The sequence below is a fragment of the Zea mays genome, chromosome 1 (genome assembly GCF_902167145.1).
Source record: "Zea mays cultivar B73 chromosome 1, Zm-B73-REFERENCE-NAM-5.0, whole genome shotgun sequence".
NCBI lineage: Eukaryota > Viridiplantae > Streptophyta > Magnoliopsida > Poales > Poaceae > Zea > Zea mays.
The window spans coordinates 153,861,471-153,879,540 of NC_050096.1; the positions used below are offsets into that span (position 1 = coordinate 153,861,471).

The 18,070-nt window shown below is 42.7% G+C and overlaps 1 protein-coding gene across 3 annotated transcripts; it reads left to right on the top strand.

The window, feature by feature from the left end:
- Window positions 1–1,884: 1,884 nt before the first annotated feature.
- LOC100502213 (uncharacterized) lies at window positions 1,885–10,519 on the top strand. Of its 3 annotated transcripts, none has more exons than XM_020539228.2 (9): window positions 1,885–2,215; window positions 2,890–2,980; window positions 3,097–4,220; window positions 4,657–5,527; window positions 6,228–6,728; window positions 6,854–7,134; window positions 7,520–7,609; window positions 7,739–7,864; window positions 8,236–10,417. In XM_020539228.2, the coding sequence occupies exons 1-9, from the start codon at window positions 2,054–2,056 to the stop codon at window positions 10,027–10,029; spliced, it is 5,040 nt and encodes a 1,679-aa protein (XP_020394817.1). In that variant the 5' UTR covers window positions 1,885–2,053; the 3' UTR covers window positions 10,030–10,417. The 3 variants fall into 3 exon arrangements, with proteins under 3 accessions (XP_020394817.1, XP_008647542.1, NP_001350163.1); XM_008649320.3 differs by having other exon boundaries at window positions 7,529–7,609; NM_001363234.1 differs by having other exon boundaries at window positions 1,958–2,215; window positions 7,514–7,609; window positions 8,236–10,519.
- Window positions 10,520–18,070: the final 7,551 nt, after the last annotated feature.

Genomic DNA, 18,070 nt, shown 5'->3' on the forward strand with positions numbered 1-18,070 from the left:
TCCTCTAATTATTCAGCTAAGGGTACCCCATTCCACCCTCATGGTTGCACTGTTTTCCCGGGCGGTCATCCATAGAACAGGTCCTTACGGAGAGGCACTCGAGAAACCGCTCGAGTCCCCTTGAAAACCACAAGTATATCATAAAGAAGAACGGGAAAACAGCGTATCATAGATAATCACATCATGTTCATTGATTAGAGTTGAGCAATAGCATCAGACTAAGTAGTAATAATCCGACCCAAATAGGTAAACAAGGACATGGATAACAAAAGCTAGTCAATCCTTAGGTATAAATGTGTAATGCGGGAGGTGAATTAAAGAATGAATAGGACATAGATAGGTCAAAGGACACTTGCCTCCACCAAACGACTGCTGCTCAGGGGCTTCTCCTGCGGGTTCCTCGGGCTCTTCGACCGGATCGTTCTCTATGCGAGCGCAAACATACATACATACATCCACATATTTAATACAAAAGAACAGTACACCATACAAGATAACAAATAAAGCGAATATGCATCAAGTATGACATTCGATAACGCATTTGTTATGGTTAGAAAGAAACGGGAAAGGTCTCGCAGGGGGGTTAAATCTTATGCACTAACGATCACTTACAAATGGTTCTTAACAAAAGAATTCTGTTACATATATTTATATATACTGATGGAAACCTAATCACTTTTAGTTGATCAACATTGCACAGGGTAAACAATTAACTACGTGAATCAATAGCATAACGGAATTTTAAATTAAACTTCCTATTTCCCATAGCATAAACAGTGATTAGCCTACTTAAAATACAGTAATTATGATCACAGAAAGTAAATAAAATAAAATAAAAAAAAATAAAAAAACAGAAGGGGGGGGGCGGTTGAACCGGCCCTAGGGCGGTTGAACCGGCCCTAGGCGGGGCGCGGGCGCGGGCGGCGCAGGGGGGCGGCCGAGCAGGGGGGCGGGGCGGCCGAGCCGCTGGGCGCAGGGGCGGCCGAACCGGCGGGCAGGGAGGCGGCGCAGGGGGCGGCCGAGCCGGGGGGCGGGGCGGCCGAACCGGCGGGCAGGGAGGCGGCCGAACCGGCCATGGGGAAAGGGGGGAGGGGATGGGGGAGGGAGGAGAGGGGGAGGGGGAAGCTCACCGGCGACGGGGACGGGGCGGCCGAGCGGGGCGGCCGAACGGCGACGGGGAGGGGCGGCGGCCTAGGCAGGGGCGGCGGCTAGGGCAGGGGGCGGGTAGGGGGCGGCGGCTTGGGTGGGGAGGGAGAAAATGAGGGGGGAGAGGGAGAGGGTTAGGGGATAAGGGAAAGAGGGGGAGGGGCGGCTGGGCCTACTAGGCCCAAGAGGGGGGCGCCAGGGGGCGGCTGGGCCGGCCGGGGTCGGCCCACGGCGCGGGAGAGAGAGAAAAAAAAAGGAGAGAGAAAGAGAGAGAGAAAAGAGAAAGAAAAGAGAAAGAAAACATTTTCGAAATCCGATCTTTCTACATGAATGCATTTGCACTTTCAAAGCAATCAAAAGAAATGCAAGGTTCGGCATGGTGCATCAAACAACATAAAGTATTTAGGGTTTTTATACATACGGGAATTCCAAACCGAATCCCGCTAGAACTTTGGAAAAGGTCAAGGTTTAGCGAGGGAAAAAGAAAAAGAAAAGGTAACGCCCGAATTTTGGCGAGTAAAGAAAAGAAAAAAAATTCAACTGCAAAAATTCGGGGCGTTACACGTGCTGTGTTCGTGTCATATTAAAATAGTCGTGTTTCGTGCTGGCCCATATAGCCCGGCCCGTTTGGCAACCTATAGCGTGAGCCCCGAAAATCCGACGGCCCCGCAGACAAAAAACGTGGGAATTGGAATCCCTCTCGCGCCCACGGGGCCACGCCGCCGCCCTCTCTGGCTCTCTCCATACTTGCGGGCCCCACCGGTCAGGATCTCGGCGCCTACGACAAAAAAAAAATCGTAGCTGCTTTCCCCTACCCTTTCCGTTCTCGGAGGACGAGGGCGCGACGGCACGCGGCGAAAACGACGCGGCCGCGTCGCCAAAACCGTCGCCTCGCTTCCTCCCTCCCATGACGGGCTCGAAACCCGCGCCCGCCGCCTCGCAGAACCCTAGCGCGGTCCCGCATCGTCGTCCTCCTCCTCCTCCTCCTCCTCCTCCTCCGCCGCCGGTGACAGCGGTTGCGAGGGTGCGCGAAGAAGGCGAGCTCTCCTCCGGCGCCGACGACGACGAGGTGAGCTCTCGCGCCTTCTCGACCCGCGCTCGCTCGCTCGTCCCCGGATCTAGCTGCTTCAGCTCTATCGCGTCCGCTCTACAGTTGCTTGCCGTTGACGCTTTTGACTCGTCCCGCGGCTAGGGTACCGAACTTGGATTGGCGGTGCTGGATGCTTCCTTGCTTAGGTGTTCTGATGAAGCGTGCTTGATTTGTAGCTTGGCGAATTGTTGGGGGATGGACGCGCTGTTGTGGCACTGGCTGTGGCTCTAAGACCTGGCAGCGACCGGAAGAGGGCTTCCAGTATGGGAATGGGATTGGATGCATGCTTAGAAGCTCGTTGTTCGGTGTTTAGGAGTTAGGACTATGACAACCATCTAGGGCTTAAATGCGATCTGATTCTGCTGTTATGGTTGAGCTGCCTTGAAGTTGTAGTTGCCAAGTCGGTGTTGTTGGTTTGGGTACTGTACGGTGTACATGACTGGCGCTTTAAGTGCTGTGAGATTCTGATTGATCTATTTATGCACTGCATTTATCGATTTCTCATATTTAGCATGTACATACATGATTGCATATCTGTCACCCTTTTGTGTTATGTACCTATGTATGAACATACCAATGCATTTATTGCCGATACGTGAGCTTAGATTTGCAACATTTGTCGCTTATCATACTCATTAAATTGCTTCGAACAGACTCTGCAAACTCAGCTAGGTGCCGCATCCATTCTTGGGAAGTTTGTGGAGGCTGGATCTCAAGTGCCATCGGCAAGTCTCCTCGGTAAAGGTGATTAGCGATCCTGTGTTTCATGTTTTATGCCAGTTTCCTTCCATGTATTGATGGCCTGCTTCTTTACTGATCTGGCTGCGTTACCTGATACCTCTTATTCTCTGACTTAATAGGCAGTAACACCTTGATTGTCTCAAATGCTCTGAATCATAAAGCGTCTGCTCCAAGTTACAAGAAGATCATGAGGGTGAATCAGGGGCAATTCAAACCTGGCACTAACCGGAATCTTTCATGGCAGAAGCCTGTGTCAAGTGATAACCTTCTGATAACTTTCTCAGATGATGATAGTGGGGCAGACTCTGGGAAGACAGGGCGAGATAAAGTTAGGAAGGCTAGCTCTCAAGGTACACAGAGAACAGGGAACAGTATGCAAACTAGGATCATGAGAGAGGAAGTATCTCAGCAGAAAAACCTTGGTTCAAAAGTAGGTCCTGCACACTTGCCTGCTTTTCCATTCACACATAGAAATGTTGGGGCCGGCAGGGCATCAGGTAATACCTTTTTCAGGAAAGAGCTGCCTGTCCGCCAAGTTAATCCTCTAAAGTCTAAACAGAAAGTTCAAAATGGGGTAGGAGTACATTCTGAAGATCATAGGTTAGAAATCTTGCGCCATAAGATAGCTGCTAAAGAAAATGAACTAAAAGGTCAAAAAAGACCTTTGTCCGCTGTTGCTACAAAGAATGCAGATTTTTCTTCCAATCAGCCAAGGCTGCCATCTGAAAAGATAAGGCTTGAAGCTTCCAGCATTGGTGAATATTCACGCTTTAATAGTCTGTCTGAACATAGTGGAGGACCAAATAAAAGGTTGAAGCTCAATCAGCAGTACAACCAATTTTGTAGTGACCTGACACCATTGGCACCTATTGGTTCTATATCAGGAAAAACCAATGTGCAATCTTCAGAAGTGACAAATCGGTCTGAAAATGGAATTACTATGAACCTTAATGTTAATGAAACAGATACAACAGACACAACAGAACTTGCAGATCAAATACAACAAGGTGGGGCAACTAAGAGCCTACGTCACCACAAAGATTCAGGAGGTGCTGAGAACCATGTTATGCTTGAGTCACATGATGGGCTTGCAGCACAACCACCATTTACTGACACACAAACTATACCAGAAGATACAAGTGCGTTGGCCCCTGTGACGTCAGCCCAAGCTAGGCAACAGGTACTGGCTGTTGGTACTTCACCTGTGTTAGACGGAACACCACAATTGCAACCTGGAAAGGAGGTTAGTTCTGCACTTTTGTGATGCTCTACTTATTTTTCTTGTTTATTAGTAATACATCTAATTAGTCAATGCTCAGTTAATACTTCTGCTGTGTTGCTAACCTGCTAGAATGCCCCCCTGGAATGAACTATTGAGCTTGAATGCAACTGAGACACATATGGTAGCAATTTGGAGCCACTAGAAATTTGTACTGATTATACCTGACACTAAACTGACTAACTGAGAAGGGTTCCTTCTGGAAGCATGTATTTCAGCATGTGCATGCTTTGATTTGATTGTTGAACTCATTTTAGTTTCTTTTTCTGGAATCATGATTTCAGTGTCAAATTTCTGTGTTAGTTACATTAATTTTTTATTACAGCAGTAAAGCACAGATAATTTGAATCATGAGTAAGGTAAGGTCAATTGATCAATTCCCCTCTTTTTTTCCCCGCAGAATGACGAATGTTTGAACAGCAGTGGCCAGATAGGCGTAGAGACACAGAACACAATATTGTTCTCTCTACTTGAGATGGAAGAATTACAAGACAAGGAATTGGAGGATGCTCAGGAGCATAGACAAAAATGTGAAGCTGAAGAAAGAGAAGCTCTTAGAGCTTATCGCAAAGCACAAAGAGCTTTACTTGAGGCAAATGAAAGATGTGCAATTCTTCGTAGAAAAAGGGAGATTTGCTCTTCACAAGTCCATGGTTTAATTGCAGAGAATTCTTCTTTGGTGCAGTCTTTGAGTATTCGGAATCCTGAAGATGGCCTTGCAATGCCATCACTGCTCAATTCTCAGATTCATGCAGTTAGTCAGATTCCTGAAAATCAGGGTGGTAGACACAGGCTGTGTCCTGAAGAACCTTCTCAGCAGCAAATTGATAAGCATGAAGATGAAGCACGTCCACACTATTGTGATAAGCTTGCTGCCAGCACAGCTGATCCCAGCTCTGTGAGTGCTGTCAATGCTGACAGCATCCTTTCAGATTATATGGAGGATGATCTTCTGTTCCCGACTAGACAGGCAAGATCAGAATGTGCTCTGGATGTTGAGAATCAAATGGAAGAAACTATACATGTATATGCAGAGGAAAACAGACAAGTTTCTGGTGACGGTGGTGAGGATTATGAACTTTTAGAAGCTTCTTTGAGGTCTAGATTGGTGGAAAGGTTTGGGAAGAAATCATGTTTGAATGGCACCATTGATGAAGGTACTGAAGGACTTGCTGTTGGGAAAGTAGCTGCAGAACATGGCAAGCAGTCTGCATATGTTGGACATCAGTTACAGGAAGCAGAGCAGAATATTATGACAACTACTCTTGAAGGTTATACCACTTGGGTTTCTATTAGTACTTCTAATTCTAGATTTAATGATCTGTATATGCGTTGAGGCGTCGCAATATATACTGATTTACCTTGCAAGCATCCATCCATAAGCTAATCAATAAACTTCCATCTTTGTGGTGACTATGTTTAGGTTTGTTAACACACACACACACACACAAAATATGAATCATCTTTAATAAATATTACTGAGAAGGACAGGCCTGGTGCAGTGGTGAGAGCTGTCTCACTATGTCACCGGGTCACGGGTTCGAAGCAACCTCTCCGCATTTGCGGTGGAAGGCTGGCCTCGGTTTACCCCTTTTCTAGACCCCACTCATGTGGGAGCCTCCGGCACTGGGTATGTTCTTTTTTACATAAATATTACTGATGATAGTGAGTTTTATCACTATAATGCCATCATCTTTTTATCCTTGTGTTATCTTGCATGGAAATCTATTAAAATTTGAGTCCTGTAGGAGGAAGTCGTTACTATTTGGAGGCATTGATTCTTTCTTTTTTATGGTGATGGATAGCAAAGATCTTAAACTGTCTATACAGACAATTGGGCATACTCCTGAATATCCTAGTGTGGCTAGAAGTTATGTTTTTCTGTTTCCTCGTCTTCTTTTAGGAAATGATGAACTTATCTACACCACACATGTGAACTTCTGTGTAGCAATACTTTATTTTGTTGTGCAGGTACAATGGAGCTGGAAAATGATGGTGCTGAAAAAACTGTTGGCCTCTCTAATTCTTGTAGTGGTCCTTCAATGGGCAACTGTGATCCTGAGGACAACATTTCCTCTCTCAAAGAGTTATGCATGCCATTGGTTATGGACAGTCTTATTTTTCCTTCTTCAGCTCCACTAAATGCTGCTAGACAAATCAAGCGGGCATTTCCTGGGATTTGCAAGGAGCTTTCAGATTACAAAAATGACCATCTGACCAGTGATGCAGTGTCTGAAGTTACAGGAAGTGTACAAGATATGATACACGACCTTGTTGGAGAAAATATGAAGATGCTCCCAACTACCCAAAATGATAATAATATGGTGCACAGTGTGATTGATCCCTTCTGGCCCTTTTGCATGTTTGAGCTTCGAGGAAAATGCAATGACGAAGAGTGCCAGTGGCAGCATTTTGAGCATCATGATTGGAGAAAGCTAGAGCTTACAAAACACTCTATGATCTCTGTTTCAGGTTTGCTATATGTACAATTGCTCTCTTATCGTGTTGATTACTTGACTGTATAATTCCATAATTCATACACATTATGCATTATGAATGTTTCCATTTAATTTATTGTAACAGATGATTTCATGCAGGCCAGATCCCTTATGGTTTGTCTCAGTATATTCTTCCAGTGCCAGTGTATCGTGTTGGTTCAAATCTTATTAAAGCTGATCTGAACTTGACACAGTCAGTGTTGGCTAGCAGTTTATGGCAATATTGGCAAAGGGGGTTTTGTGCTTCTTTTCCTTTACCTTTATCTGTTCAAAGAGTTCTTCCATCAGATGCACCATTCTTTCAGGCTGGTGATGGCCGGATTGCTGATTTTGATAGGAACAGACAACTACTAAAATTTCGAATGCTGGATAGCAGGAAGGTGGGTAGAGCACACTGTATTGCAGTTATCATCACATCACAGAAGTGGCATACATATTGGAGTCTGGTTCTTTACACTAAACTTATTCTTGAAGTTTTTTGCTCTTTCTATTCTTGCATAATGGCATATTGATTATGTTATATTGGTACTTGTTAACACTGCACTCTTTTCTTGTGGTTCCAATGAAAAATGCTCTGATTTTGACAATTTCCTTCTGCACTGGACCAAGAATTTACAGACATTTAAAGTATACATTTCATAGTAGTTGTAAGTTGGAACATGATGATATGACATTTTTGGTTTGAATGAATATATTTACTTCATTGATATCTGATCTGCTTGCATTTTGATTATTGCTGTGTAACTTCATATCGTGTAGAATAAGATTGTACAGGGTTCTGTTGATATTGAATTCTTCTTGGAGGCAGCCCTTGATTTATATTGTGGAAAAGTAAACAAGCCTGACAGAATCAAGGTCAACTTCTGCATTGGATGTTGTACCTTTCAGATTAGAACATGTTTAGCTGCTTCTACACAGTTGAATTCAGGTTGGATATTGTAACGTTGGCCATTACCGTAACTCTAAATAATGTGTATTTTGCAGGCTCTTTCATTTCTGGCGCGGTCCATTGAGGCTGATCCAAGTACAGTTATCCTGTGGGTGTTTTATCTCCATATTTACTATCAAAAGGATGAAGGACTTGGAAAAGATGACATGTTTTCTGATGCGGTAAACTATTTACTGGTTGCTCTCTTGCCATTTAGTTCAAGCCTTAAACATTTTATGTTGGAATGCATTAGCTATAAACATTTTTTTTCTTTTTTATTTTTATTATTACACTGCTTGTTCTAATGTATCAGTTGCGGACCTTATTCACGCAAAAGCTAAATTTTGGTCATTTGGTATGGCTTGTTTGCTTATGGTTGCACCCCTATAGTGCCAGATTGTGCTTTCAGCTTTTTAGGACATGAAAAAACTATAGATGAGATTTAGGGCATTTTATATTTGTGGTTTACATTCAATTGATGCATGATTGCTTTATAATTTGTAGATGCTATTGTATAATTATCAACAAACCTTATACTTTGTTTTCTTTCTAGGTGCAACACAATGTTTATTCTTATGAATTATGGCTTATGTATATAAATAGTAGGTTACGCGTTGATGATCGATTGGATGCTTATAACGATGCTTTGAGCATGCTCTGCCAAATGACAGCTGAGACTGACAAGGATCTACAAGAAAGAAGTGCTTTCATACTAGACATTTTCTTACAGATGATTTACTTCCTGTGCATGTCTGGAAATATAGACAAGGCAGTTTCTAGGATTATTGGAATTCTTCCAACTGCAATGCCTGATAATTCTGGTGACAAGTTGCTTGCTGATGTCATTTCTTGCTTGACCATGTCCGACAGATGCATATTTTGGATTTCGTGCCTATATGTCTTAATTTACAGGAACCTTCCAGAGGAAATTATTGATCAGCTGGAGTTTCAGAAAGCTTTACCTCGTGCTTTAATATGGCCTTCTATTGATCCCAGTGTAGACAACAGAGATAAGATTACAGATCTTCTAAATTTTGCTGCTTGTAAGATGGCTGAAGATATTAGTGAGTGTGTTAAAAACGGGGATCCATCTTACCTGATGTTATCACAATTCCTCGCTGTTAACCACATTAGTTGTCTAGCGGCCATTGGAGGCTTAAAATCTTCTGTTGATATGCTGGTGACCTACATGAAGGAGTACCCAATGTGTCCTCAGATTCTTCTGATCTCAGCTCGGTTAGACAGAAAGCATGGTACATGTCCAGGTCTGAAAAGCTTTGATGAGTTGATCTTGAATTGGCCTAAAGAGGCACAAGGAATTCAATATATGTGGAATCAATATGTTGAACATGCTCTGGCCACTGATGCCGAGTTAGCTGAGAAGGTACTGACTTGCTGGTTTGAAGAACATGGAAAGGACTGTGATATCCAAAGCAATGCTGCTATTTGTATAGAACTGAGCAGTGAAGAACCTGGAACATCATCACTTGTTTCACCTCAGGCAGTTGGTTCTGGTCCATCTATATCAGAAGATCTCGTCTTTCGGTTACTAAACCTCTCACTGTATAAGATACTGGAGAACAACCTACAGGAAGCACAAATGGCTGCGAGTAAAGCATTGAAATTGGCTCATGGGGAGTGGTACGAGCACTGTATAAGAGAACATGCTGCAATTCATGCACTGGAGCTGGAGAAATCATCATCTTCGACAGATGCTCAAACTCGGGCTACATTCAGTTTAATCATTGGCTACCTTGCTGATCATTGCAACTTGCCCACGAGGGAGCTGCTGTCACGAAGGTTTTGCCAGAATATTAAGAAGCATAGGCTTAGGCAGCTTATAGATGATACTATTGGTTCTGTTCCTGCAGATTCTTCTCTGATAAACTCTGTCCTTGAAGTGTGCTTTGGCCCATCCCTCCTTCCAAAAAGCATTAGCGATGTGAAGTACCTGGTTGATTTTGTTGAAACAGTCATGGAGGCTCTTCCTGCAAACTATCGCCTGGGCTTGGCTGTTGGTGGATTCGTAGCTAAGCACTTCACAGGTTATGGCGCAGCCTCCACTGGGACCAGGTTCTGGGCAAGCTCTGTTCTGATCAATGCCATCTTTCGAGCTGTACCTGTCGCACCGGAATCAGTATGGCTAGAAGGTGCAGGCCTCCTGGAGAAACTGCATGCCACAGAGATTTTGAAGAGGTTCTATCAGCAGGCGGCATCGGTCTATCCCTTCTCCTTCAAGCTGTGGCACGCCCATCTGAATTACTGCAAAGCCAGTGGGAGCAACACTGAGAGCATCCTGGAGAGTGCGAGGCAGCGTGGCATCGAGCTGAATCTGACACCAACATAGTGTGTCCCTTGGATCCAAGCTGCATGATGTTTTGCCAGTCGGAGATGTTGGTAGTGTTGTGTTAACTGGAGATGGCGTGTAGATATATCGGTGATCATGGTGGTGTGAGATCATTTTTGTTCTTTAGGTGCAGGTTTAGTGGGACATAGTCGTCGGTATCTTACAGCATGTGTTTCTGATGGAGTGATATGGTTAGTAAGCAGTGGTGAAGGATACAGGCATACGGGCACTGGGGCATATACCATACTTTTGGACTAGACGGGCTAGAGACTGATTTTGGAGTCCGTTATGTTTCCATTTTCCGTTCTCTTGGTTTTCTCTGTCGTCAATGTATTATAATCATGATGATGAATGGATGGAGAAATGAGATGAGATTTTTTTGAGTTCACTCTTGCAGTTTCGGTTATTATATTTTTGTGCTGTCTTCGAATCTGATTTGGTCGACGGCATGTTTGGAAGTAAAGTATTTTAAAATCAGGTTTTGGAATACTATGATTTTAAGTTGTCATGATATAATCTTTGTATTTTTTACATTGCTCTTAGCAACATATGTTTGGAGATAAAGTATCTCAAACTATAATATTTAGTATACGTGTACAAGACTAGTTATAGACAAACTTTGGGTTGGAGTGGAGTTTTAAATACTCTAAAAATATTATGGTATCTACAAAACCATGGTACATAAGGGCACAAGGCAGAGTTTTAGTTTTTTTTACAACGTAGCCAAACATTTCTTAATAAAAATCACTATGGTATTCTCTAGTACCATGGTTTACCTTGAAACTCTAAAAATACTTAGTTTTCAAATACCCCTAAATATATATAGTACTCCAAAAGCCTAGATATAATCCTAGCTAAATTTAAAGTTACATGAGGACAAAAATAAACAACTTCATAAACAGGGTAAACCAATAAACTAACTCTGTAAATCTTTTCTATTTATATTTAAATCAACTCAACTGTGTAAATCTTTTCTATTTGTATTTAAATCAACTCACAACCAGCCGCCGCGAGCCACTGCCGAACAATTTGGCTTTGTAGATGTTGGCCAGAAAACAACGGCTTCACCTAAATGTTGAAACGCACGGCCAATACAGTGTGTCCAGCCTGTTCTCCCTCTCCGAGACAAACAACAGGCTGGTTGACGTGGCCCTTCTCCAGTTCTCCGTATCCTCGTTGGCGCCGTGAACTGAGGACTATCCGCCGCCGTCGCCGCGACCTGAAACTGGAGGCCGCCACCGCCGCGACATGGCGCACTGAACGCTGCTGCCGTGTGACGCCCAGGCAGAGAACGACATGGTAGGGAGCGACACAGGCTCAAAACGGGCACAGGCACGCGGGCGGGGGAAGAGAAATAGACGTGAGAAGTGGAGCACATGTACGCGAGGAAGGAGATTGCGAGCCAAGCGAGCTCGACAAAGATGTCTAGCGCCCTCGACGTGATAGAGAAGCGAGTAAGGAGAGTTCGTTGGATCACATTTTTACCGTCGTTTTTCTATTTTTATTGGTACTAATTGATTTAGCTATGCTCTTACAGTTGCTCTTAAATATACATCGTGTGTGTATATATAATTAATAGCATATGTACTAAGTATCACTCCCTTTGTCCCATTTGTCCCATTGATTAAAGCTAACCTTTCAAATCTTTAACTAATATACAGCTAAAAAATATTTTTAGTTTGCGTATGGTATATATATTTGGATTCATATATAAAGTATTTTAAAATGATTATATTTTTATACTTATTGATGATATATTTTAAAAGATATAAATGATCAAAGTTTTGATTTAAGGACCATGCAAATACGTCCTAATCAAAGAGTAATAAGTACCCAAGGTATCTTACGCCTGCCCGCTAGAGCCGACCGAAGAGTACAAGTGGAGCAAACACCACGGTACCGCACCCGTCACACCATATTACTACGTGATGGAGAATTTGATCTATACCACTGTTAAAAATGTGGGTCTAAACAACACCACTACTACAAATATAGGTCCAAGATACACCACTCATAAATCACCTCTATTTAAATAATACCGTGATAGTTCTAACAATAATTTCACATGATTTGACTAATTTGCCCCTTACTATACAAACCTAGCCGCGCGCTCGTGCAAAGGAACACAGTAAAAAACATAATCTAGACATCTCAACAAAATAATATAAAATAACTAGTTTAAAAAATAAAATATTGACACATAGTAAAATGCACAATAACAATTATAATTCACAATGTAAATGTCAACACAATATTTCATGAATTATAACTGTTATGTGCTCAAATATTGTGTTACTATAATTGAAATATTGTGTTGATCTTTACTCAGATTATGTGCTGAAATTTTGTGAATTATAATTGTTATCGTGCATTTTACTATGTTTTAATATTTTATTTTGATCTATTTATATTATATTATTTTGATGGGATGTCTAGATCATGTTTTTTTTATGTTGGATTAATGTGGGCTTGGTACAATTAATATTCAATAATAGTCAATGCTAATGGCTCACTTTAATGCTATAGTGTACCAATAATTTAGCACCATATTGGAAGTTCAATGGATAAATCAATCAACTTAAATATGTGGACCATTGTTGCATCTATTGAGAAGTTGAGAAAGCGATGAAGGACTGCCACACACGCGTGCGCGCCGCCGCGGGCGGTCGGGCCGTGCCATGCAGTGGTGTAGTTTGTGGTAGATAGCACCTTGGTCCGAATATTCCTTTCAAACGTTTGAACATTTTGTCTGGAGTGATGACCATCATGATGACTGTCCGTTTCCTGTCTTATAGCTAGTAATAGACGTCAGCTACTCATCTGTTTCTAGTTCTAATGGCGCGACCGTTACTGTCTGTTGTCCATCTCCCCTCCTTCTGACTGTGTATAAGAATTGAGGAGGAGGATGCTCTTCCTGTTACATGCGCGATCTCTCACACGTATTGCAAACAACACGTCCTCGTCCCACTTTCTACAAGCATAGGGAGATTGGGAGAGCAGACCTCCAAAATCGTCGTCCGTAGAGGTACACTTGCATGGGTGTGCAGGCGATCAGGTTTTTGGGGAGCGTACTCGTGACTGCTCGCTTCATCCATTCGACCTGTAGCGCTTCGTCTACTTCTGCTGTTCATCTTCTAGCGACCGTTCGAGGGACTGCACGACATACATCTTCCTGCATGGATTGTGTACGACTATATCGAACATACACACGAGATGTCTCGTGTGAATGGAGCCACTAACGCTTTGAGCATCGGTCCCTCCGCAAGGTACTTTCTATTTTACGTTTTTGTGCATGTTTCATTTTTGTTTACTGCTTATGCGAGTAGTGATACACACATGCACATACATGTCATCACATATATCACACTGTTCTTCTGGATTAATTTAAACTGATAATGCCTAATGTTGGGGACTTGTTCTCAAATGATATGAATTAAGAACAAGGCAACACAAAATGTTAAAGGTTAATACCCTTCGTCCTTGGAAGCATTATTTCCCTTAGGATATAATGATCTTTAGACGAAGGTCATGAAGGACATACCTTCATCATCGTAGTATATATTAATAAAAGAAGAAGCATATGAAATATAAGAAACAACATGAACTATCACATAACATTATTAACTCATCTTCATTATATTATCATGGAAAAACAGAAACAATATTGAATTACATTTGTACCTTCGGCTTGATAGAAGGTGAAAGTACAAGTGTGACGCACAAGTAAGTACAAATCACCGTGAACAGTACGAGGATACTGTTCATCTATTTATAGGCACATGACGCAGCCTGTGTGAAATTACATTCATGCCCTTCATATTTACTATTGACTTATAGACAACCCAATGGGGACTAGATAGCCTTTTCCCCTTTAAGTCGGTTCCTTTTTCCGCCATTGAGCCAAAGCTCCCTTGCGCGTAGCTTTGGAGCAACACCAGCCTTCGTTACGACCATGCTCTTCACATTGTATATGCTTTTAACCTGAGTCTGAAGGTACCTGTTCATATGTCACACTTGGAAGACATTGTTAAATCATGTTTTTGAGGATCTTCGAAAGACGAAGGCTCCCAACAGTAGCCCCTCACAGTATTAATTTATTAAGATAACAAATTCAGACTGCGACATGGATGAAGGCCTTAAGCCGAAGGTCCGAAAAACACCTTCCCTTTGCTAGAATAGCAACAGTCAATGATAGACGGGGCCCTCCAATTTGGAGCGCACTGGGCGTATAAATAGGAACTTACACCGACTGCACTTGATACACTGCTTGTGCCATTTGCTTTATTCTCTCAATTTTATAGCTATTGCTCACTAGCGCTTGCTAGTTTTTCAAGCTCTCTGAGCTTCGGTTTAAAAGACGCGTTTTCACCATTTCTGAAGAAAAAATGTCTCAAGACAAGAAGGTTGCTGCCGAGACGAAGCTGACTGAAGAGGAGAAGCTTTTTAAGGAGAAGAAGACTGTGGATTCTTATATTGCTGGATTTGTCGAGTCGATGACAAAAACAAATATAGAGAATATTACTAAAGAGATACTGGAGGGCTTGTCTGAAGATACCGGTGACAGCGATAGCTATGATGTGGAAAGTGGGGACGAATATTCTAAGGATCGGCCCTAGAGGCCAAGTCATTCAATCTTCGAAAAATCGACCATCAAACAGAGTCATCTTGAAAATATGAGAGGAAGGTACTTTCAGGATTTGTCTGTTGTGAGGGCTGGCAGCGACAACAACGTCCCTGCACCTGAGGAGAACGAAGTTGTGATTTTCCGAAGCTTCTTCAAGGCTGGGCTTCGGTTCCATTTGAGTAAGTTTGTAGTTGAAGTGCTGAAGACCTACCAAATCTTCCTCCATCAGATCACCCCCGAAGCCATAATAAGGATGGGGATTTTTGTCTGGGCAGTAAGGAGCCAAGGGCTAGAGCCAAGCGCAAAGTGCTTCTACAGTATGCACAAACTTCTATATGAGACGAAGGCCATGGGTAAAGAACAGTACCACAACAACTTCAGTTGTTATGGATTTATCGCTCGCCCCAATGCAAGCCACCCGGTGCCGACATTTCGGAAAAGGTGGCCCGGGGCTTGGATGGAAGAATGGTTTTATGTAAAGAATGATTTGAAAGCGAGGGAAGACATTAAGGAAGTCATTATGTGCCCCATATGGTCCCGCTTCGGCCTTTGAAGACCGAAGGTCGAAATTGATGACGCCGCCGAAGCGTGCCAGAAGGCCTTCAGTACTGTTTGCTCCTTCTTTGGCACAAGAGATTTAATTTAAGAACATATAGCCTTTAGAGTATGGCCGCTTGTATAAAGCTGGGAAATGCCGAAGGAGACCATCACTAACTCTAGCGAAGGAGATTTGGTTCGGCTGAAGTATACATTCAGGTTTGGTGATAAGTTCGATGAACCGAACGACGACTGCCTGAAGTGTATCGAAGCTACAAGTGATGAACTACTTGGAGCATATTCCAAGGCAGAAGATAATGCATTGTCCGCAGCCTTCGGAGGTCGGGGAAAAAAGAGACTGAACAGAGTTTTTGATGCCATTGGCTTTGTTTACCCCGACTACCGCTATCCTCTGCGGGGACAGGGGAAAAGAGGAAAGTTGCTACTTCGGACACCCTAGTTGGGCCTGCACCGAAGGGAAAAAGTTGAAGGTTCTGACTCACCGGCCGCGTTACATCGAACCGGCCATGATTCCTGAATTTTGCGAAGAGGCCTCTTCAGCTGCCAAAACAAAAGAAACTGTTCTGCCTGCGCAGGACACTGGAGAGCCAGCCGTAATGCCAAAGTTACTTTCAGTTAAGCTAGTTGAGGCGACGGCTGATAAAGCTGAGGGGTCGAAAATTAGAGAAATAACAAAAATGCCAGAGATTTTGAGCCCTTCAACAGAGGCAACAGTGCCGAGGACACAAAAGAGTTCTGTCACAACTCCTAAGAGGAGAAGGATGACAAATGTGCTAGATGTTGTGTTAGAAACAACAAAAACCTTGAGTTCTACTCCTTCAAGAAAGATTGCCGAAGCTTCGAAAGCACAACCCGAAGCTGAAACAAAGCAGGCAGAAGTCGAGGCTGCAACTATTCAAGCTGAAACCAAAGCTGGGCCTTCAGAGCCCACCGAGACAGAGCCTACCGTAGTTGAAGAAAAAGCGGCAGAGCAAATTGCATCTGAAAAGGTTGAAGCTGCTGCTACCGAAGCTTCAAAAGAAAGCACTGATTACATCATTCGTCATGCTTTGGGGAAGAGACTTTCTCAAGAAGAAAAGCTAGAAGCACTACACTATGCCCAAAAATTAAAATACCCGAAGGGGGCATTAGTGTTTAATGGCAGTGGGGAAGAAGATTTTTTGTACTGTCTCTCGGATAATAAAGAGATATCCGTCTGCCGAGAGATAGGTAGAAGCATCGGATTCCCGAAGCTGAAAGATGGCCTTTCAATATTATCAAAGGATGAGCTTGCTGACAGTTTGGCGTATAATAGCATAAAGGTATAAAAGCTAATTTTGTATTTTGAAAACGAAATATTTTATTTGCTTATACTTAATTTTGTCCTCCTCTTGCAGGGCTTAATTCTTAGCAATGCGCTTAGGGCTCAGAAAACATTGAAGATGAAGGATATACGATGGCTCTGAACAACCTTCGTTCAGAGGTAATTGAATTAAGAAACGAAGGTCTTGAAAAAGACAAAATTTTGATTTCATTGGTAAACAAAGTGAAAGAAGATGAAGCTAGTTTCAAGGCTGAAGCCGAAATTCAAAAGAATGAAATCGAAGACTTTCGGAAGCAGTTGGTAGAAGCCAAAGAAAAATGCACTCTCGCAGAAGCTAACCGGGAGATCAGTGAATATTGGAAAAACCATTTAAAGAAAACAGTTGAAGAACTTCGCGCATCCAAGGAAAGATGCTTTGAAAAATCTTTGGGCTGCGTGGAGAAAATAAAGGCTAGCTTCGCCAACGTGGGCGCCTATTCTAACGAAGATAATTTCATATGAGGTGACCCTGAAGGTGTTATCGAATGCATAAGTGGAGAGGCCGAAGCTTTCAAAGAAATATTAAGTGATCGCGGGGATGTCTGCGCGTTCTCCGGTGCAAGGGGAATTTCAGCCATCCTAGAGAAGGCGAGATGCGACCATGTCAAGGCCCTGGCCCAGGCCGAAGCTGCCTTCTCCGTGGATGATACAAATGATCCCTCAGCTGAAGCAAGTTTAATGGGCGGGAAATTTTACAATGACATCTGGGTAAATGGTGGCCGAGAAATGGCTCACGAAATTATGAAGAAAAGTGAAAAGACATTCATGACGCCCGAGTAGAAGCAAAACAGCTGAGGAAGCTACAGAGCGTGAAAGACGTATAGGTATTGTTTCGTGGCCTTTAGCTTCGACATTTGTTTTTATAGCTTCAGACTAATTAACTTTTTCCTTCATCAGCTGAATTATCTCCGTTGCTGGAACCGTTCGATCCCCTGGCTGATCCAGAAACGAAGGAAGCACTGGAGATCATCAATATGGCCGAATCTATCGTTGATGAAGTCGTCAATAAATTGCTAAATGAAGTTGCAGAGAAGATCCTGAAAGAAGACTAACACTTATTGTAAAAACATTTTAAATAGTCGATGTAAGAGACAATAGAATAAACATTGTGCTTTTATTGCAATGAAGCTGTAACATTTGATGTGTGTAACTTTAGATCGAATATGTAAATTATTATATTCTATTTCTTTACGATGCATGAAACTTATGTACATACCGTTTTTGAGCTTTCGGCGAAAAAACACCTTCCCTTCTTTTCATGCGTCGTGAAGAAAAAGATCCATGCTTCGTAAAAAAAATATCCAAGCTTCGTACACAAGGGATATCTTCTTTTGTAACAGGGCTGATGAAGCTGTATTTCTCAAATCTTATTTTGTGCCTTAGCACATTTTCATTTTTATGAAGCATTCTCCGAAGATCAACTTTGTATCTGATTCGTGTCATTGATGCGATATGATGTATGATGTGATGCTATGCAGAATGATGTGATGATATGATGCAAAATGATGCTGATGCCG

Coding starts and splice junctions, on each gene's coding strand:
- LOC100502213 (NM_001363234.1), top strand. CDS start 2,054: ATGACGGGCTCGAAACCCGCGCCCGCCGCCTCGCAGAACCCTAGCGCG. Junction 2,981..3,096: donor GGCAAGTCTCCTCGGTAAAG/GTGATTAGCGAT, acceptor CTGACTTAATAG/GCAGTAACACCTTGATTGTC. Junction 7,135..7,513: donor GAATGCTGGATAGCAGGAAG/GTGGGTAGAGCA, acceptor CATATCGTGTAG/AATAAGATTGTACAGGGTTC.